This window comes from Vollenhovia emeryi, unplaced genomic scaffold (genome assembly GCF_000949405.1).
Source record: "Vollenhovia emeryi isolate VEMERY1.0 unplaced genomic scaffold, V.emery_V1.0 DF939167.1, whole genome shotgun sequence".
Classification (NCBI taxonomy): Eukaryota; Metazoa; Arthropoda; class Insecta; order Hymenoptera; family Formicidae; genus Vollenhovia; species Vollenhovia emeryi.
This window is the reverse complement of record NW_011967199.1, coordinates 108,282-131,912: the sequence shown is the minus strand read 5'-3', so window position 1 is coordinate 131,912 and position 23,631 is coordinate 108,282. Positions and strand designations below refer to the sequence as shown.

At 37.4% G+C, this 23,631-nt stretch overlaps 1 protein-coding gene across 1 annotated transcript in view; it reads right to left on the bottom strand.

Moving 5' to 3' along the window:
* Window positions 1–1,952: 1,952 nt before the first annotated feature.
* LOC105564191 overlaps window positions 1,953–23,631 on the bottom strand; it is a 95,335-nt gene continuing 73,656 nt past the window's right edge. The window contains exon 3 of the mRNA XM_012016401.1: window positions 1,953–2,908. Within this exon, the coding sequence (XP_011871791.1) occupies window positions 2,828–2,908 (81 nt within the window). The 3' untranslated portion in view covers window positions 1,953–2,827. The remainder of the gene's footprint in view (window positions 2,909–23,631) is intronic.

Sequence of the window (23,631 nt, the reverse complement as noted above, 5' to 3'; positions counted from 1 at the left end):
TTTCTTTCATCGTTGCTGAGATTATGACGATTACGATGGTAATTTGCAAGCTTTGCGAAAATTTAACGGCCTTATCGTGGCAATTTGTCGGACGATTTGTGATTTCATCTGTAAGTTGAAACTAAACGATCTTGATATTTTTGCATTTTTGCGTTTACGGTTCACTTTTACAGGCACAAAAACTCTAAGTAATATTATGAAACAGACCGTGTAACGGAGCCGATAAAGCAATATATTGATCGGCTGTGACATGATTAATTATAATGAATGAGTTATCCGAGTAATAATACGATTCCGTTTCGTCGCGGACTTTGCGGTATTAGTGATATTTGTGGAGTGTAAAAGAAAATATAATTCGTCGTAATTGACTGGACAATCACTCGACGATTTTGTAAAAACGACTCCGACATTCTAGAAACGTATTTCTTGCCAAATAAAGCCAATCAAGTTTAAATTAGAATTTCCTTTGAATAACAAAGAACTTTTAGAGGATTTTATAGCATAGAATAATATTTTTACATGTTATTTTGAATGTGTAATTTTATTCTATTCTATCAAATATAAAATCCATATCTATGTATATTTATGATTCATGTAATTAAATATGAAAGTTATACATATTCCAGTACGTTTTGTGAATGTGCGCGCGAGGTTACGAATATATTCCTACGCCTTTCAAACTTTGAAATTTTATAATTCTCCCGTGTAAATTGTACTTGCGTCCACCCGCTTTTGATGCCGGGAAAGCTTTGAGATCTGTCGAAGCCACTGACGAAATATAAACGTGTCATGCAAATGCGCCGCATATATACATACTATCGCGGTTTTTAGAACATTTCGGCACGTAGACCTAAATATTTCACGCCTCGCTCGCGGTTAGGTAATCTTGAATATCGATATTCACCGCGTTCAGGCCCCGGTATATCTTTCGTGGTGTGAATATTCATGCTTCCACATATGTATACGTAACGTCTGTAACGGCGTCAATTTATAGATCTCGCTGCACGGGATTCAATGTACGTATAGAGCGCGAAATAGCTACGCATCCCTCACTGTAAATATCGCAATCATCCGTATAATCGAGAATATCGGCAGCCGCAGGCAAAATTAAATGACGGTAAAAAATCATACTGGTCATGTAATTTCACGTTACATTTGTCCTCGCTCTTCTATTAACATTCTTATAATTATTATTAAAACGTACTGACATGTAAATTTAAATGAAAGTTCTTGAAATAAGTTTCTTTCAATGAAATCTATTATACCTAGGAGTAAAAAATTAGTATTTACCGAGCACAAAATGATTTTACCCGGAAAGTAACGCGGAGAAATTTATTTTGGGAAAAATATAAAATTCCTCTTATTTTCCAATTCTGACTCCACAATGCGTTTGAAATATTAAGAATTTTTCATACTTTTTCGAGATAGCCGGTAAATATTTTATTAACACACTCCTCTCTTTTATCTTCATCTGTTGCTGTATAAATTTTTGAAATTAACGCCGCTACTTATAATTAACTGTCCCTTTTCGAGATGATAACTTTTTTGACTCGTCACGAACCGATTTCGCCCGGATACGATCCTAATTCTGAAGACCTCCCGTGCCGGGTGACTCGTAATTTCGGCGTCGCCCTTTCTTTTCGCTACGTATGCCGACACCATTTCCGCGCCATTATCGCGCCCGTTTTCACGGCGTGGCTCTCTCTTCGCTTTTTCCAGTATCCGTAAGTACCCCCTCGCTCTACCCGTTTCCCTAACCCCCAGGTTGGCATGGTTTTTCCGCGCTTATCTACGTGGCACTTATTTGCCGGGGCTATCTGGAAATTTAACGCCCGCGCCCTCACCAGGAAGATCACCGCTACTCCGACACCCCACCCGCCATGCTCTCGAAACTATCTCTCACATTTCCCGGCCTCTCCGCGCACACATACAGACAAACGCGCGCGCGCGCACACCATCCACGCACTCGTCGCTTTTCCGACGGCAGAAAACTCTGACTGGACATTACCCTCGCGCGCCTCGCACTCGTAAACCTTGTTACGCGATGTTGTAGATACATGGATACGAGTGTTAGCTATGTCGCGGGCTACATAGAATTCTATTACAAGGGAATTTCCGCGAAATTTGTTTGCATTTGTAGTACGAGGCCATCGGTTTATTTTTTCTTAAATGGCGCGCACAGGGTGAGTTGCCAATTATATGTTGAACTCTCGCAGATTTTTAAGTACCTCTTCTAATTAAGATGAAATAAATAACGCTTTTAGATGAAGCATTTGATGGCTCGACACACAAATTACGAAATGGCTCGTATTTAATCATGCTCGTCTAAGAATGTTAATTTTTTTTTATAAAAATAAAGAATTTAATTTTTGCACAACAATCTTGCGGTGCTTACAATTGTGTGGCGCGTTGCGCAAATAATTTGCCGTGTTAAAAGTTTTGCAAGTAACGATATCGATGCGGGGGCGGGAATACTTTTCTTATGAAAATAATATAAAGTGAAGAGTCTCGAGAGGGAACCACTTCCGTCTCTACGCGAAGTCTCGTGAAAGTCGCGTTTGGCTCTGACAATTTTCGTCTCTGCGACATTTCCATGTGTTCCACTGTCGCCGCGCGAAAAAAAGAGAGTGAGTCTTAAGCCTAAAGTAGAGACGCTGCCTCGGAACGTGTTTTAAAGCTTATAGATTAGCTCGACAAAAATCATTTAGAACACGCCGCGTGCGTCGGATCATTTCTCCCCTTGGATGATACCTCCCTCCTCTTCCTTCCTTCCGTCGACATGCTGGACCAGGGAAGAAAGGGCCGTCACGTGCTATGGAGCGCACTACTAGCAGTCGTCCTGAGTTGAGGATGATTGTAGAAGCGCTGCCACTCGTTCCGAAAAGTCGCCCGAAGCTGCACCTGAACACTGCAAATATAAAAACATCGATACGTTGATACAGCTTCAAATTTGTTTTACTTAGAATTAGTCTTGTTACGCAACAAGATTTCTTCTCCCTATCTAAAAAAGAGATGTTACCAGCGCGAATGTCGTTAATATCGAACAGTTGAGGCCTCTTTTCCGCGATGCCGATTGGTTTCCTCGAAGCGCGGTGTGTGCCTCACTGCTCTTACAATTAGATTCATAGCAAATGAATATTTGCAATTTAGAAATACATATACATTTGTATACACCAACCATTGAGAAAAAATCTCTAATCTTAGTAATTAGAACTTAAGTAACAACGATCTTTGTTTCGAAATATTGTCTCGATTGAACAGAATTAATCGTTAATTTAATTAATACCAATAAGTCCGCGGAATAATACGCAAAACGTAGCAACAGTCACGGAACAAAGTAATGTACAATAAAATATTAAGTACGGAATTTTCCATTGCGTAGACAGGCCAACGAATTCTCAACGTTTTTTTTGTTGTTTTTCACTCGGCGCGGTATCGTTTCACTCGGCGCGGTGACGTACGATGTTTTTGCGTGCCATCGTGTACCTGAAGGTCGCTCTCACTCGCTCGCCGAACGTCGAGCCGGCAGGCAGTGGCGAGAGTCGCTCCGTGCGTGGTGTTACTTTTGCGTTATCGGTTTTCAAGATTCGATCGCGATAAATGCAGGGATAAAACGCTATTGATTTGTGCACCGTTATCAGTAACAAGTAACGTTCCTCGAGTAATTATTAAGTTTCTACAACTTGTAATGAGAAACGAATTGCGTGTTGACGCGACGGCTCTTTATCAACGTACACAGAGATATTTCACGAGACTAATTCATCTAAAATATGAATACGAACCGTTGTACTTTGTCGCAGTTACATCTCGTTTACGCATCGCGCTTTTAATTATCTGTCGATTTCGTGTAATCTGTTCCATTTTCGGGAAGAGAGAGAAATTTGCGCGACTTCGGCGTTCGCGCTGTAATTTGCTCTGTCGTTCTTCGCAACTAATTTGTATAACAAAAAGTTACGCGATATTTGTTAATAATATTTCGTGCGTTTCGCGGTATTTTACATCGCGTACGGGAGTGTCCGAAATATCGCGCGATCGATGATTTTCGCGAGTGAGTGTTGTGTAAGTGCAACAAGGAAATCTGAGAGGAGGAGCAGGCCCTGGGAGGCATCGGGCAACAGCGGAGAAATCGGTGAGGTGAGTGTCTTACATTTTTATGTTATTTGTCACTTGTGCAAAATAAAGCATCTGTTCTGTGTTTTTATTTTATTTATTCAAATGATTCAAACGAGGATTCGAATAAGTGTTAGAGACAAAAGCCTTACGTACAAAATTTTGTGAGTTTATATTTAAAAGGAAGACTTTCAGTACTCTATATAATTATTTTAATAAATATTTATTTTGAAAAATATTAAATATAAAGTATATTTAATGCAATAATTTCGATTTTACATAATTATTCTATAATAATCATATACATATTTGTATTTTTTCAGTTTAACATATACAGTTGACGATGTACAACTCTGCTGTTGCGAATCGTATCAGTGAGTTACAAATTACTTTTTATTTTAAATTGACGTTGCGCATACAATTACTTCTTTGCATGTATACAAATTTGTTTTAAATATACATGCCCAACCACAAACTGCGCGCGCGAAGTGCGCGTTTTGTTATTTCTAGTATAAGAAAAAACGAAATTTTTAAAAATAAGTTAACCAAAAGTATTTCTCAAGTATCACTGGAATTGATCTAGTTCAGATCACCTCTTAGGTGCGTTGATATTTAAAGATAGTTTTTTTTATGTATAAACAATATACATATAAAATAATTGTTAGAAGATAATTTTGATTTTTCTGCGACTTTACATTAATAATAATGTGAGGTATGATCATTATTATTATGTGAAACTTTGCCAGTAAATTTTAGTAACAAATATTCATATCTAACTTTTTTCACGCTAAAAGCAACGAGAAATATTATTCGAATAACATTACACGTTCATGAAGGTAAAATTTGGCAATAAATGTTTCCTGGTGCATCTGTCCCGTTTTCTTCTCTTTTGTATTTTCGCTTTTCGCTATAATATAATATCTATTGAACGTGTTCGCTGGGGGTTAAAATTAAGAAACGCACGTGCGAATAAGTGCCATGATTTCTCTATTATGATACTACAATATTATATCTCTTTTTTTCCTATCTTTCGTTTATCATATCGCCGCATGCGGACAACAATTGTTGGCACTATAACTTATTGTTAGATATTACAAGAAATATACAAGAGATATGCAAGAGTGAAATAAAATATTTTTGGATCATTTGTGTGCAATTTTAAAATTTACGTAACACAGTCGAAAGTATTTTAATAGTATTTTTAACTACAATCTTTTTCTTTAATATTTAAGTTATTTTATTAGGCATATCTTGACTTTCACAATATCTTTTATAGATATTACTATCTTTCAATTATATTTTCGAGATCAGTATGATAGGGAAAAATGGAGAAATTTCTGACGACAATCGTGTCAGAAAATTGGTGTTACAATTTTTTATCATTGCTTACATAAAATGCAAAAACAAAGAATAGCAGCAATGAGGTAAAAAGCTGCAAAACATCCGACGCTCTGGCGAGGTGAAAATTTGAGAGGTTGCTGCACGTGGTTAAATTGCAGCTAGTGCGCGTTCGCCGCATTTCATCCCCCATGGGAAGTAGTGGCAGCTTGAAATTTTAATGTTGGCTGAAACCCGAGGCGATGAGATCAAGTCGATTGACTACCCTTCTCTTCGGATGATAATATTTGCTTCGAGAATACATTACCTCGCGTTGATTAATTAATAAACGTATTTGTGTTGATTTATATAATGAAGCAAAATAGACGTTACACTAATATAAGTGATTAATGAAAATAACGCGTAAACACGCGCTATAAAAGAAAGAAAATAATAGTATTCACAATCTATTTTAATGCCTTGATTTTATAATTTATTATTTGGCTAAATGTATGACAATATTATTTAGCCTGTAGTATACTAATTAGATTATAACTGCATACGTTTTTTGAAAAAAAAAAACTACTCAAGATATTAGTGTTAGCTAGCATAAAAAAATTAAGGGTCCGATAAATAATGTAATATTTGCACTCTCTCTTTCTCTCTTTTTCTTTCCATCTATCTGTCTATCTGTCTGCCTGCCTTTCCGCCTGTCTTTCTTTTGGCGTAGCGACACTGTCGTCAATGAAAACTTGAAAAGTTTTCGCTCTCCTTCGCGAGATCGCTGAAAGCGTAGACGATGTTGATTTCCCAACGGAATGTCGCCCGTCTATAAATCTACACCCAGGGTTTGTTTAGTCGGTCCGTGTGCGCCGCGAGCGGTGCTCGCCGCCGTGTATTTTTGAGTGACGTGGGAGGATATCCCGCCGAGCGGAAGTTTTGCGTCGCTGAGTTTAAACGCGGACTACGATCGAGAAATGGGGAACAGCGGTCGTTTATTCGGTTCACGGGTCGTTTCTCGCGACGCGACCACCATTTTTACGGCGCGGGGAACACCTCGGCAATTATGCGACGCACCGCGGCATTTATTTCAGGATCGTGTCGCGGACTTTAAAATTACGTCTGCGTGCGGTTTTGCACCCTTTTCAGGCACTGTCCATTTTTTCTCACGCGGACAGTAAGCCGCACGAGCAGGAAAGGGGTGATAAATTGTTCTCTATTTTAATATCTTGTTGTTGGGTGTATACAAAATATTATAGTGAGTTTCGTTATGTAGAGATATTTTTATTGTAACTCGGTATATCTAGATAAACAGCACGAATGGAGGGAAATAAAATTTGTAGGAAATTTTACTTTTATTTTATATAATTAAATTTGTATAATCAGATACTTTTATGCGTAATTAACTAAAGACTCTCGGTGTTAAAATTAATCAGTAACGAGGAAAAAGTGGGCTTTGAAGATCAAACGTGATTAGTTTGTGCGTGAATAAACGTTATGTAACATTTAGTTAACACTTCGGTACAAGTTGTGATTCGTTTTGGCTTTATGTGGAATCATTTTCGGTAAAGCTAACTCGGCATTGGCTACGTTTCCGTCAGCTGGACGAATCATATGTCATTTAAATTCGAATTCGGTTTTTAATTGTATCATTGTTTCAATTATTGCCATTTGAGAATTACGTCAATTTTCGTCTTGATGTATTTACTGGAAACTTTTTAGGCAATTTGTAAATTTTTCTGGACTGGATTTTTGCAATCTTTGTTTATTCAATCTCGAAATATTTATCTATTGCTCATCAGACAGTGTGAGATTATCTATTTAATTTGTCATCGCTTCGCTGAAAATGACTCAAAGTAGAGGCGAAACGATTCCTAACTCGTATTGTGTTGGACTCTGAAAATCTATTGCTTCCTTGTTGTTCCTTACTTCTATAAATAGTTTTCTTTATTTGTAAGTTGAGGATATATTAGATTTTGAAATGAATATCTGTAAATTTTAGAGTAACAATGAATTAGTCATTAAAAATTATAAATATGAATTCATCTTGTGAAAAGATTTATCAACTAGGAAACAGAGCCTTATCTCGCACTTGATGCAACAATTTTCAGGAGAATCGACAAAAGCTCAATGCGAAAGGCGACGAGTCATGAAAATATACGAGAACTCTCGAAAGTGTAAATCCCACAGGAATTTGTGGGGGGACGCTGTGGTCTCGGTGCTTAAACAAATATCCTTAGGGATCCTTTCGGCTAACGAGCGCGGTTTCCTCGCAACAAACGCAAAAGTGATAACTCGTAAGACGCGGTATAATCACGAGGTAGATCCGTGATTTGTAAAGACTATTTTCAATATGAAATTACGGTAAAAAGAGGTTTTGTGAATTATGGGTTTATCCTATTCCTGCACAGAGAATCTTTCACTTTGTCCAGTAAAGCTCAAAAAGCTGGAAGTCCGATTTGCCAGCTTGCGGGGAGATTTTTATCCCTTCGGGCTACTCTCCTTTTCTACGCACCCTTCCACTCTGATCTTTTTATGCCGCTTTGCCACGTTTTCTCGCAATTTCTCGGTGTAGACTTTTTCCCCTTTTTCAGGTAGGATCCCCCTCCGGTCTCTTTTCCTCTCAATCTCTCGTTTCACTTCTCTTTCGACTCTCGCTTATCTTTCTTTTTTTTCTTATTTAACCTCAACGAGATAAACTGAAGCTCGGTGAGATGGCCGCCGTGCGAAATATCATTGGCCCCGCACAAGTATGATATTACGAAGGCAATGGGAATAAAAAGAAAATGGCTAGGAAATTTCCCGGTACCAGGAAGCATACTATGGAAATTGCCAAATTTATCCTCGTGATGAACCTTTCTCTGGCTTACAATGCGGTAAATATGTACCGCTGAGTACATGACATGTCGAGTGGAAAAATATTTCTTTACGACTACTACTTAGGGAAAATAATTTCTAGACGAAGGAAACAATGATGACTAGGACACATTTTGTATAGCGTACATGGGGAGAATTTTCTTTTAATCCTGAAAATATTGTAATCGTGGGACCACACGGCATTTGAAAGAATTTTACGAGGGTTATTTGAAAATTTACTCTACATTTCAGTAGTAATTATACTTAGTATACATTTCACTAGTAAATGGTAAACTCTCATAAAGTTGTTCAAAATGCCGTGGTGTCCCACGATTACACAATTTTCAGGGTAAATTTTACGAGAAAATTCTCTCCCCGTGTACAATTACAATACATATCTAATTATGAGCAATAGGGAAAATTTACTTAAGAAATCATAAGCAGCGAGCCACACATTCTCGCGACGGTAAATATTACAGGTCTGAAATATCAGCACGAACTGTAAAGTAACAGTTAAATAGGCTTTATTGATTTTAGGCGTTCATTGGTAAATTCCGGCCGCGTGTAGTGGTAACAGTAAATTCAATCCAACTCTATTTGCCGGCCGACTGTTTCATTAGATAACGATTACCGTCGGCAAACGCGCGTTTGTAGGTAAAGCAAACGATACTCGAACGTTATATCCGGGGCCTCTCGGTTTATGTACGCGCAATTATTATGCAGGCCGCGCACACGGTGTGTGCGGCCCATTACGCATCGCATGCGTATCACACAATTAATTTATGTAGATACGCGCGCGTCGTAATCGCGCACGCATACCGCTGCACCGTCGTTGCGGAATATCGCGTTGCGCGACGCTTCTTCCTCTCTTCTCTCCCGTCCCCTTTCTCGTATGAAAGACCTCATCTATAATTGAATTAATTAATGTGTATCTTCGCGCATTGTGAACGCAGCGTAGTTTCCAAACGCGGTTTTACGAAGTTTACGAAGTTTCCAGAGTTGCTCGTTATCTTTGCTCAAGCGTGACGCTATGAATGCGATAAAACTGGAGGTTCATTAAAGTATAGGTCGGTAAATAACAACGAGAAAAAGGCCGACGATTATGTAAATAATTTTGTTTATTTAATTTTCTTTCTATTTAATGTTATCATTATTTAATTATTCAAATTAATCTTTGTTTCAACGCATTACATAATTATTGAATATGGCATTTTTTTTGTGAATATAAACGTTGACGATGAAAGTTGAAAACATTTGGAAACTAAAATTGTGTAGAAAAAAAAATACTTGTAAAATATGCCCCTTTACATGAAGATTTTTTGGATAAAAGTTTACCGTTTTATTTGTGCATCTTTACATTAATTACAGTTGCGGCAACAGCGTCACAATTTTAACAAAGCGCACTGGGGAACACTGACATTAATCATATTACGATTAATTGCAAACTTGACAAATGATGAACATATACATACGCACACGCGCACATTTACGCGGTTGTCGGCCGAGCAAAGGGTAATTGATATGAGTATCTCGTATCGACGCAACACGTGTGAGAGGTATAATTGCACCGTGCCGCCGCTACGAAAAGTGTAATTTGATGACAATGAAATGCTAATTATACCGGTAAACCGGTTTAACATTATTTCCGCGTAATAAATATATACGATACACATTGCCGCTATGTCTGTTGAAGAGCAGTGAAAAGATACGAAAGGAAATAAAATACGGGAATTAAGGTTTGCATAATGCATGCGCTCGAAAGAGAATAACATTTTGGACGAATTAATGACGTGTAAGAGTAAACGTTAATAAGTATCCTTGTCGATCATCGCTTGAATTTAGCTCTAACGCAGTTATTTGCCAATTTTTCAATATAACTGTTTAAATACAATTTGCATAAAACTGACGAATGTTTGTGTAAAGTATTTCAGAAACTGTCGCTTTTTCGAATTTTGCAATTTATATTTATCTAACGCAAATTTTTCCAGTCCAAAAAATGAAATGTATAAATATATAAGTTAATGGATATAAACGTCAAATCTTTACAACAAAATTTGAAAGACTTGCCGAAGGCAACTTTTAGATAATTTTATCTTATATCTTTTTTTTACGCGGACGTTAGTTCTAACGGAACAAATAAAACTCGTTTTCCTCATACAATATTTCCAAATTTATAGTATTTCACTCAAATTCGGGATCCAGGCATCTGTTGTGCATTCCCTTCCCAGGTAAAAATCCGATCGAAAGGATCGGTTTGGGTAACTCGAATAAAGAAGGTTGAATGCATTGGGGAGGGAAAAGCAAGAGTGGTCCCGTCGCGGCCGATCGGTCGATTTCCACACTACCGAACTCTCCATTCTCTTCCGGCAACCCTTCCAGCCTCCTGAATCTCTCCGTCCCTCGCGATTGTACTACATATTCGCTTCCTCCATTATGCTGATTCCCATGCGCCGGGTATTTCGCTATCGTCTTTAAGTCATTCCGTCAACGACAAGATGCGAATCATAAAACATAAAATATCTGTATAAGAAAAATATGCTCTTTCTCGTTCTCTTTCTAAAAGGTACAGTAATGTGCTTTACATTATGCAACACTATACCACAGCTATACTTTTGTACCTAAACTCTCGCTTTTGCGAAATTCTGCGTGATTTGCTAATGCCATCAATTTGTGTTGGTTTACTTTTATTTATCCCGCTTTTGCTTGCTTTCTTTAAACACGGATCAAGTGAGATTGCGTTACACTAGATGAAAAAACAAACGTGAGAAGAAATCGGAAAGGACTGTTCGCGAAGGGGATTTATACGGGGTGACGGATGCCGAAAAGTCGGTGCGAGTATAAAGAGAAACTGATCGACTGGAAAAAAAAGGAAACCTGAACAAAGCTTTCTTCGGTTCTGGTGCAAATATTTGCCCGATATAAGCCAAGTTATATCCGACGGAAAATGATATCCTGCCGGGAAAATAATCATTCTGTTGTGTTTCATAACGTAGTTAAGAAAACAACTGATCTCTCGAGAGAACTTCACTTATTTTTCCATCGTTCGTGAAAGTGCGCAGGTGGACGCGAAAGTACCTTTTGTACTTTCGATTAACTTTCGATTAACTTTATTAAGAGAAGGAACGGACGACGGATTCCTGAGCGTTAATGTTTTCTTATTATCCATTTTCCAATCTTCCATTTTTAATCCTTAATTAAGAGTCATACAAGAACGTAGAAAATAAAACTAGCGCTTCACTAATATAACACATATCTTGAAAGAATATCTTCCCCTCTCTGGATTGCTAAATACACCTCGCGTGTAGAAATTTGTTATCTTTTGATTCAAAGCATGTAGCATCGGGACGTAAGGGATAAAGGTAGTTCATCAACCTGCTAAACGAATCGACCTAAAATACATCGCCTATAATCCACAACATGGTTAAGGCGTAACTGATACCAATTAAATCGTGAATAGTTGCGCGTTGGTTAGCTGTACCGTATGTATATCTTACATGCTCGCGGCAGGATCGGTTACGTTGTATTTCGTGCTTGTAACGCGAGAATATACGACGACCCTCTAAGCATCTCCACACAAGTGCAGCAATAGCAAGCTTCCGTGGGTGTCCCAGCAATATTATAGCAGTATTTTCCCATCAAAGTATTACAAAACTATCGAGCAAATTATCCGATAAAAATCCACCTGTGTATATTAAATGATAAAATTATTTCCCAATATTTAAAAGTATTAAAAAACCTTTTATTAGAGAGCTAATATAATTAATTAAGATCGATAAAATGCGGCGTACTGGCTTTGTGCTTTATATTGTACCGTCAATATGATTTTTTTAAAATTTTGTTGAATTTAACGTTTCTGAAAATAAAACTTCCAGACGAGTATCTAAACTTGGTCGTTCGCGAACCACGTATTACGATTAAATGCGTCTCTCTTTTTGTTGTATGACATTATTCTCATCTCTATCCCAGCATCTTTGCAACCTAAATGCACGCACACGGTCGATCTCGCAGATGTTTCCCCGACAGTTTTTGCAGTCGGCGAAGTGGTGCTCTCGTTACTCTTGTTTTGTCCGGATAACTTTGGCTTTCACTTCTTATCGGTTGGATGTCTATCCGTGTAGGGGAATATATATTTTTTATTGAGATAAAATTATATTGAAGGAGATCGTCCGGTCCACAATCAGCTTTGCGTAAATCCGTATACTTAATAACGCGTCATTAGTAATTTTTTATATGTTAGAAAAAAATATATAATAGGGAGGATATATTTAGGTTCATTCGTAAATTATATATAGGATGATAAAAAATCTTGCGATATCCACAGGATTGAAATAGCGTTTGTTGATATGAAATTGATAAATGTGAAATCTAAAATTATTACATTTGTCGCGGATTACTTAATCATCAATATAAAAAATTTTACACGATTAAAACTGTAAAATTTTCGGCTAGCTACATTCTATTATTTATCTAGTTTTGAAGGAATTTTACCAGAATATATTTAATATCGTCTATATTGATGAGTTAACGCGTAAACAACGCGTATCTATTAAAATGTCAAGAAAGAATTTACTTCATATAAAAAATAAAAGAATTTTGAGCTGAAAGAAAACTATTTCTAGGACTTTGTATTGTATTATTAATCGTACAACATTTACGATTCTATGTTTCTAAAATCCTGGCGTCATTGTTTCTAGTAAGGCGCGAACACTTGTTTCTATACTTGTTTTAAGTCTACGAGTCGTTGCAATCCATATTTATGTGGAAGTGAAGTGAAACACTTGATGAAAAGAGAGAGGAAAAGCAGGATACATGTTTGAAACGTGCAAAATCTTCTTGTCAGTGTACTTCTTTTACGCGCGCGCATATATCGCGGAAGCTTTTGCAATAGAAAATATTTCACGTTCCGCAAAATAGTGAGACAGATCGTCACTTTCATACTGCAGCTAGATAACCTGAGTTTCGAAGATTTCAAATTTTCTACGAAACTTTATATGTAGGTAAAATTCTTTTCTAGGTATCAGGTACATACATGTATACATATATCATGTTACAACTATTTATTTTTCATAAATCGTTATGTTTTCAATATAACTTTTAACTAACTATAAATCAAAATTTAACATAAAAATACGTGTGTTCATTTATAATATTAATTATGTAATTTATATCTTTATATATATAGAGCCTTTTCTCTCTTTATAATTTCAATTATTATAATACATGGTTAATATTAAAATCATATGTAGAATTTATTATATATATACATATATGTAAATAGATAAATTATACAAGTAATTTCTATAAAACAGTTCTTATTTAAAACGGTATTTTTTTTTCGTAAAACTTTTATAGATAATTTAAGTTGCTTAATTAACGCGCGTAATTAGGAAACAATATTCGAAGCAACGTCTTTTCATATTCAATTCATAACGCTCGGACATTATGCAACACGCGGATCTGAAGAACTCCATTAAGCTCGATTAAAACGCAATGTGGACGCCGACTACGAGGAAGAAATTACGGGCCCGTCGTTAATCAGCGTTAGGAAGCACCTCGGGGTGCTACTCTATTTCTTTGAACTTTCCTGGATAGGGAGAGAGCGGCCGTTCAATTATTCGTCAGAAGACGTGCATAGAAAATATGCAAGAACTTCTCGCCGATCCGGATGATCGAGAAATAAAACTTGTTCCGGTCCGAATCACTGGGGAATCCGCTCCATTTCCACCGTAATTATTTATGGAAAGCAGCGCGGCAGGATTTAAACATCCCTGGTGTATACCCTGGCCATTATCATTTAAACTGGAGTCTAAGAAGGCCGAGAGAGATTGGCCCGGGTCAAACAGACTCAATTTTCGATAGATAATGTATGAAGAGCAGACGAGCACAGGAGAAGAACAACGGAGAGAAATTTTACGGATATCTTCGGTCGAAACGAGAGCGAAAGAGTCGAGAGAAATCGAACAACATGACTGCGGGAAATAATTTCCTGTGCAAAAGCATCGTTATGTTGCGTTTGTCTGATAAATAATTTTCTTTTCCGCTTAGAATCCTAGATTCTGATCTCTAAGAATTTTTATTTTTATAAAATGTCGCGTAGATACACACAGAACATCGATAAAGAAAAGCAATTGTTTTTTTTTGCGATTATAAAATATGAAATTATTTGTTAAAAAAATAAGTCCTTGATTTATTGACAATAATTTGCAATAAGCATAGCTTAATTGCGTTTCATAGGAGTCAGGCTTTCAAAGTAAAAAATTGTCACTTTGTTCGGAAGAAATTGGCTAACAGAAAGAAGCGCAAAAGACGTACACAGGAATCAGTATGCGCTGCGAATAAGTACCTACATCGCGAACTGGCATCTCGCTCTTTTCGCTAAATCTAGGGGCTGCGGTGGAAAAAGGTGGAAGATGGAGGTGGATGCGACGCGGTGGTGGTTGATGGGGTTTTCGCGGAAATCGCGTTGGCAACAAGGGGGGCGTAGACGGCAAGCGGGGCATAGAGGAGTATAAGGTCGTGTACTCAACCGGAATTCGATTTCTCGATCTAAGGGGGCGAGAAACGCGGACAGACACAGTCGGAATGCTCAAGCGAAATCTTCCGTCGCGCCAATAGCGCGGAGTTAAACTTGCTATTCGGCGTATGTACGATCCGCGGTGTGATTGTGGACGCGCCTCGTCAATTTTCCCAAGACATGTCCCTCGGCCATCCCTCACCTACTCTTACTACCGGATGAAAACCGCGATGGATGACGCGAGCGAAACGCTTTACATTTCAAAAGAAAATTTTGCAATATCCTTATAGTGCATTCAGGACGAAAGTTAATTTCATTTCGAATTATAATCATATTTTTATATTTTATTGTACCGTATAGCGTTACATAATTAATACACACACACACACTTAAGCTCAATTTTGATATTGTATGAAACATTAACATTTTCTCATTGATTATTGTCACATATTACTATTTATTTTAAAGCTTGTATAAAAAAAATTGTACAGAGCAGCATTGGAGAGAACAGTTTCATAAAAAAATGCGAATTTCTAAATTCTACATTTTAAGAAAATTAATTTTTTTATGCGGTTTATGTTTTATGCGAAAATGATTAATAAGCAAGATTCCATAATATCACAATTATTTTAATTGCATTGATTTTTCTAAATTTGTGCCCAACTAAATCGAGGCTGAAGTCGAGGCAGAGATAGAGGAAGGGAAGGGTATAGACTTTTCAAAGCGCGCAGGACAGTTTTAATTGACGCGAGAAAAAAAGGATTTGCCCATCGCATCGATCCCCGCAGACAAGCTTCAGCCGCGAAATTTAATTGGAATCCGAAGAAGAGTCGATCCGAAAATTCGTCAGTTCCGAATTCACAAAGCTCGTAATTTAATTAGTAGTGTATTTTTTGGGTGGGCTGCAGTTTCCAATAAAAATGGCGAACACAAAATTTTGCTGAAAGACAACTGCGTCATAAGCTTATCATTTTCTATTAATAGCTCAATTAATAACTTTGAAAAGTAATTATTAGAAAGCAATTTTCATCATTTACATCTAAATTAAGTTTCTATATGGAGTATACACACACATGTATGTGTGTGTATACGTGAATATACATATACTAGAAGCTTTCGGCACTGTTATTTCAATCCTTTTGTTGAAGAACGGGTATTATATGAATTTCTGAAGCTTGAAAAATTTTAAGTATTTCAACAACATCGTATATGCGACACAGCATTTCGCAAAGTATGAGCAAGTCGATGCACCATCTGGCACGTACAACGGCGCATCGGCTGGCTAGCAGACCGATATGGAGATAAGCTCTGTTGTTGTAATCGGCCGAAAACCCATCGCTACAATGTCCGAGGACCGCTGAAGCAATTGAATTAATTTCAGTAACAAGAAGCCGCCGAGAGCCGCTAACGATAATTGCTCTCACCTCCATCTCTGTTGTGTCGACGAGCGAGCATTCGAATTAAATTTCGACGTCTGTACTGTGATCCATCAGATAGACAGCTCGATTTCAAACTTTTTAAGACTCGAACAAGAGTTGCCCGAAATACTTTTAAATAGGATTTTCTTTATTTATTCATAGAAATCCTTCTTTAGTGAGACGAGATTCAGGATATATCAGGATATTTTGGACTATTCAGTGTTGACGGATGCAAATATTTTAACATATCTCTAATTAACTTAGAGATTTTGTTCAAATGTAGTGAGTGATATCATCATAAGATTTGATGTCACACGAAAAATATTCAATAAAAAGCGACTCTATTAGTTGAAAATTATAAATTTGAATATTAGAAAATCAAATTGAAAAAATAGATATTGAAACTTATATATTAAGCAGTAAATACTTAAAGAAATTTAGTCCAATCGATTGTAGAAATACATTTGAATAAATTTAACTCGCGCAACGAAGTCGTGAAACAATAAATTATGTTTTGCCTTTTCTTTTTTGGCATAATTATTTCCGACTCCGAGGAAAATCTTCGACCCGAGAATTCCAATTAAAATAATGAACTTTGAACGAAGATTAGCTGCACCATTGTTAAAGATCCCGAGAGCTATTTTCATTCTCGTTTTAGGGGCGATTAGCGAATCGTAGAAATTTCTTAATCAAAGAGCTGTTACACGAAAAGCAGCTTATAATTGGAGAATAATCTTTACATTTGGTTTACATAAAATCTTGAAATTACGTAGCGTTAAGTTTCAATTGCATGAATTTATATTATTATAGGAAGATATTTAAAATTAAAATAATAAAATTATCTATTATCTAAAATTGCGTACTACATACAAAGCTATTGAAGTTATTGCAATATTATAATTATTATAATGGAAAAGTCATTTGAATATATTGAGTAATATGTAAATTATGAAAATGAATTTTGCGAATAGCAACGCGTACGATACGGTAGATTTCAATCGTCTCTAAAAGTGCAATCTTAATCCGTAGTACGTGGTTACGATGTTGCTGAGTATATCGTTCGGATACCCGATTCCCCGAAGACACGTCCCGACGGCACGTCGATTATCGCAATATTCATTTAGAAGAGAGCCAAGTTTCGAGAGTCTCGGCGATTTTCGCAAGTTGAGATTCTTAGGTGGCAAGTGCAAGCTCACTACGGCGATACTTCCGCCATTAGCTCGTCGTACCTTCGCAGGCTGTATTTCTATCCCCGTTTAAACGTTACTACGCAATTACAATTACATTTTGCTTACACACAACTCCCGTGCGAATACCCTCTGCGGAGTGCACCGGCCGCTCCTGGGGGGACAGTTAAGGAAATGACGCGTATCCTACTGCGGAGTCATCGTGTCGTCGCGTATCGTCGCGTCGTCTCATCGGAAACGGACGCTCCGTAATACGCGTCGCCGGTCTCCATAAAGTAAGTCTGTTTTCGGGAAGCCGCGCTGGATGTTCCCGGGGGATGATCTCTCTCTGGTACTCCTGGTAATGACGGAGAAAGAGGTAAAAGAAACGCGGGCGAAGACAGGAAGTCGGACGGCGGGATAGGAGAACGATCTAAAGTGTCCCCGGCGAAACCCCGACGAAAATTACGAGGTCAAACTCGTCCTCCCGAAAGAACCACTCGGAAATCTTCCTTCTTGTCCCGTACGCTTCCGCCTTGCGATGCATAAAAATAAAACCGCGCTTCAAGGACAACGGCGAAGCGATCCCTGCGGAATACTTTCGAAATACGGGGCTCGGGATATGAAAGGGTAGGGGGCATAACAATAAAACGCCAATAGAATATCGCGCGTCAATACATATTGCATGGGCCGAAACCGATCTCTTTACCTTCGATTCCTTCGCAGAGGGGGCCAAGGGTTTCCTAACCGATAACATATATGTACAAAGCCGATTCTTTAGATCCGCTATCTGCCCTCCTCAGCATTCTTGTAGGCCATTCTCTAAAGGTGCTTGCGGAAAAATATTTAGAGGAGTGCAATTTATATGCGGAGTTGCTTGGGTACGGAAGAATTTATTTTTTATCTAGATCTATCAGACATTTTAGCGAAGCTTTTAGAATATTATCGATGAATTTGCGAAAGACACTTGAGACGCTTTGAAATCTGTGGTGAAAATGTTTGGCATAAGGACTTAGTCCTTAGAAAGAAATAAGAAACTTGAATTGAAAGTTTTCCTCAGGAATGATTTTGAAAAATTCTCTCGCGTGGTTCTTTCAAGCGCATTAATTATTAATACAATTTTTTTTATGTATTTTGAATAATATGAAATTTTCGGAAAGTAATTTTTGCCCATAATTATATAGAGATGGTTTTGAAAACGACTTGGACGAAGTAGACTGTATATAGCGTTCATACGCAATATCGCACCAGGAAGGCTTATGATGATCACGAGGTGTCCAATTTTCATGTAAATTTATATATGCATAGTGTTTTGCATATGATGGAGGGTTGCAAGGTTTACTTTTCTCTGAAGTTTGCATCCTTCAATCATATGCAGTGCTCCCATCTACACATAAATTTTCATGAAAGTTGAGCACGTCGCAATAGTACTTAAATTTTGTCGAAAATAATTTCGCGTAAATTATATATGTGAGAGAAATCATACAGGTATGACTTAAATCGCCATTTTTCCTGCCCGATATCGGATATAACCGTAATACTTTGAAGGCAACGAGAGAATGTGATAGATGGGTCTTAGATAGAAGCGACGTAAGGACGAGGTAGTTCCATTGTCTCGAAGTGCTTTTCTTTTCGTCGGAAATTCAGGGACGTTCAGGGAGGCAAAAAAAAAAATGGATAGGAAAGCACGATGAGATATTTGCGATATATACAACCGATATTTCTGCCGCGCTAGAGTGAATTGCTTCTACTATCCCCATCCCCGGATTCTGTGACGCCAGTACAACTCCGGAGGTCTGTTATAGCCCGCTCTCAAACTACCCCCGAAGAAATACTGAGACAAACCGGCACGACCCACGGACCCGGCGATAAATGAGACTTTCCCGCTGCTTCCTGACCCGGCTACTGTTCCCCCCCCATTCCCCCCCATGAATTGAGTCTCGCTCTCGACCTGGCGGAATGAACGGGATGAACTTGTCAGGAATGTATCGCATGCGATCCGAGTACCAGGTCCATAGAGCCTCCACAAAAAAAATTAGACAGATATATCAAAAGTATAAAAATGAAAGTAAATATGAGAAAACTAAGTTGCCAGAGAAGTCTTACCTTAATTTTAGGAATAAGATTTTATAATGAGAAATATATAGAGAAGATATAACTAGAATAAAGTAAAAAATATAAGATAAGTGAAAAGATATATTATATGTTAAAAGCAATTGAATATTTTTTTATCGATTACTCGCTAAGAGATAATTAGAATTTTGGTATATTCTCAGGTGGTAAAAAAAAAAGTTGAGATTCGTCGTGTTTAAATAGGAAAAGTGAATCGTTTCGAAAGTTAGCGCGATATTGAATCTTTATCAAGCCGGCACGGAACGTCCCATAAAATTGTAAGAAAGCTTTCGTTCTTTCTCCATCTGAATGTCAGTTTTCGCCCAGAAAGTTACGCCACTGAGGCATTCGAAATCGATATCCCGTCTCTGTCCTCCTTTCCGTTTCTCTTTATCTTTCCTTATTTTTCTTTTGCAACGAGTAGATACACGATCCCACTTGGCTGTTGCTTCTATTTTGCAAGAAAGCAAGGTGTCTTTCAGCCCTCTGTATCCCTCCCTCCGCTCTTCATATCACCTACCCCTGACTTTCCAACCCTTCTTCCTCGCGGCTAAGAACGGTACTCCTGAATTATGTATGGCCGACGGTAAAAGTTGGACTGTTTCTCGTTGCTGTTAGCCGTAAGGATAGCCAGGATTTTGGAAATGTCGACCGGGGAGTCGGCGGTTCGCGAAGATCCAGAATGGATCTAGAAATGTATCGAATATCGAACGAATGCGCATTTTCTTTAATGCTGAAGAATCGACGGTAATCTTCCGGTCTCCGCAGCATCTTAGTGCCGTTTGCCAAATTTATTCCTCCGCGCACGGTGATCGGGGAATCAATATCTAGGATATTAATTCACTATGGCACTTGCGTTATCCTTAAACAGATGTTTTTATTTATGATATGGCAAAGCAGTTGGTTGATTTGATGATTTTTAATATTCTGAAAAATGTTATACTTATGATAATAACAAAATGCAAAAAGAAGCAGTAGGATTATCTTCGTTTACTTAACAAAGTAACTAGAAAGTAAAATTAATTATAATACTAATATCTTTCTACATCTTTGAAATTGACAGTTACTTCATATTAATTTATCTTTTAGAACTTACACCGATTACAGTTAATAAAAGCAGTTATCTGAAGATATTTACGTATAATTGATTTAAATATATTTGTGGTTATTGAAACTATGATTTGATCCATCTAAAGACAAATTATTCCAACTAATTAGATTTTCTATAAACGTTTCGGATTTTGAAATTTGCTACCAATTATCTGCCTTAAAATCCATTTTTAGAAACAAATATTGATCGCGCGTTTCGGTCAAAAGAATAGGTGATTCGTTCGGAGAGAGAAAAGAAATAAGAAAAAATATTGATGAAGAAAGGATGGATGGGGCAAAGCGGTAGAAAGCGGAGCGGAAGAATTGCGCCCGCGGGTACATAATGAGAGCGCGCGATAGAAGAACAAAGGTGGGGAAGGATCGTTCGACGAAGCCAAAAAGAAAGGACCGGTGCTTTCGCCGCCGGGAGCCGGACAGATTCTGAAAATTATTCATCACTGCCGAGCATCTGCTGTAACTTTTAACCAAAGCGGTCGATATGGCCAGCGATGTCCGTATGCGATTCTCTCTCGCGCATTATTTCAACGAGTTGAAAGCGTCGCCCTTTCATGGGAAATGAGACTTACTAAAACATTGCCAAAACTGAAAATGATATGACTGGGGAGGAAATAGATTCCTAATAGAAAGTTGAAAGCGCTCTTTTTTTATTCGAAGAACCTTTATACTTTTTGAGAGTCATATCCCAGATTTAAATAAATGAAAAATACTTAAATGAATAAACGGAATAATGTCGGTTTGTAATATTCTAATTGGCGAAAACTGCAAAAGTATTAAGAAAATATTTCTGAAAGAAACTCAAATAAATTAGAGAATAAGTAGAACAAGAACGCGTATAATTAAAAATTAAAAATGTTTTTTAAATTATCATAAAAACAGTGCGTTTATCTAATTAAAGGGTGTCTCGACAGCAATCCGTGAATATATAATATTAATAAATATTTTTGACAATATTGCACCTTTATTGCAAATAAAGCATAAAATATTCACGATATAAGTCTAGTTTTTAATGAATAAAAGTCTTCTCTGAGAGAGGTTAATGAACCCCTTAGAATTTTCCTGATTGTTTTTATGCCGACAAACGAACGACTCGCGACGCGAACGACTTTGCCGTCATTCACATTAGCGATGGATCAGTCGATCGATGTAAATTGATGCCGTCCGGACATTTCTAAGCGGAAATCGCGATTTGTCAAGACTGTTCGATTGGAATGACATTCAGCTGTTAGGCGCGGCATGCATCGTCACGACGCGACGCAACGCCTGATTTCCATAATTACGCGAGTCAATTTGAAGCCACTGTCGATTATAATTTACGCGACCCTTCTCTTGATTGACGAATCCGTCGCTCGATCAGCCATGTTGAAAAGTCCTACAATCGATGTCAGTCTTCTCTATCTCTATTCTCATGTTATTAATTGACTGACAATATACAGGCAGTTGCATAGTTCAAAGTCTTTTTTAGGAAAATGTAAGTTTAAAGATTTTTCTTTACTGACACATTTTCGTCTACATTTGATTTTCACGTTTACTTTTGATGAGTTTAATTTAAGTTTAAAAAAAGTAGAAGAGTAGAAGTTTAAAAAAAAATCATAAATTTTAATAAAAGAGATTTGTGCGGTTGACATAGCTTTTTCATTTTTGAAATTAAGGAGACACATTCTCTCTCTATACATATAATATTTTACGTTGTTATGTGTACATTTATTTATAGTGTTTATAATATTTCGTGCTACAATATAAATCATAATTATTTGTAGTAAGTTTAAATTTACAAGTAATGTTTTCGAACGAAACGAAAGTTTATTGAATCTCTGCAAAAATTTGTCTAATAATAAGTAGTACAGAAATGGAATGCTTATTATACCTACATTTATTGCAAAAGAAAATATTTTGAGATGTCGCTAATTTAATTTTGTTATAACTCACGCATATTCATATAATTCGGATTGAAGTCTTGTCCCGATTGCTAGACTTGTTCTCGGTGACGATTTGCTTCGTGAATATTTAATGACAAATCTATCACCTTCCCTTCTTATGGAGAGAAGGGTGGAAAGTACGAAACTGGCGGTGCAATTTTTTCCATTGTTCTTTTTGGTTTTACAACGTATACTGTTATGCAGAGAATTAGCGATGTACTTGTAACTCCGTCAGTCCTCGAGAAAAATTAATTTTCTCGGGTTTTTAGTATTGAAAAGAACAAGTTATCTCGAAACTAACGCTTACTCGTACATAATATTTTATGTATTATATATATTATCAAGATAATTATAGGATTCGCTATTAAAGAGAATGAGCTCCATAATAATCAATATTGTATATGTATGTACCTATATTTGTATACGTACACTACAAATACATATAATATACACTTATAATATTATCTCAATAGTTTTGAAAAAAATGGAGAGTCCTGCTTCTGTTTTTCATCGGATATCCTTTAACAAAGAAAACCCATGGCTCGTTTTGGAATAGGAGCTCTCTCTCCCTTATCGCGACGGCATCTTAAATTAAATATCCCCAAGATTTAATCTAAAAGAGCGAGGATCCCGAGACTCCTCCGAATCGAAGGAAGCCTTTTTTCCCCCCAAGCCTAACTCGACATCTTTTTTTGCCACCAAGGGGGTAGGCCAATAATAAATTTCTCAGCCGAGCTAACGGGTGAGGGTTGAAGGTCGGGCTAAGTCCTCGATATCGTGGATAGATAGATAACGTAATCCCGGGGGGTTATAATTTGGCTCCATTATCCGGGGTACGCGTACAGCATAAGTAATCAGCGGGCGGCGCACGATCGGAAGAGAAAAAGGGACAAGATGGCGTCGAGGGCGTCTCAAGGATTCCGGTCGTGTCTCCCGGTGGCTACGTCGGTCTGTCTTCGCCTGCCTTCGAAACAATCGATATCTTTTTGTCGATACTTTCATCTAAATTCAGACAAGATGAATGTGAGAAAGAGAATGTTTGAAGCAGATTCTTTTGGCTAAACCAACATTAGCACAATGCTGAGGGCGCAGTTATACAGGGTGTCTGATGC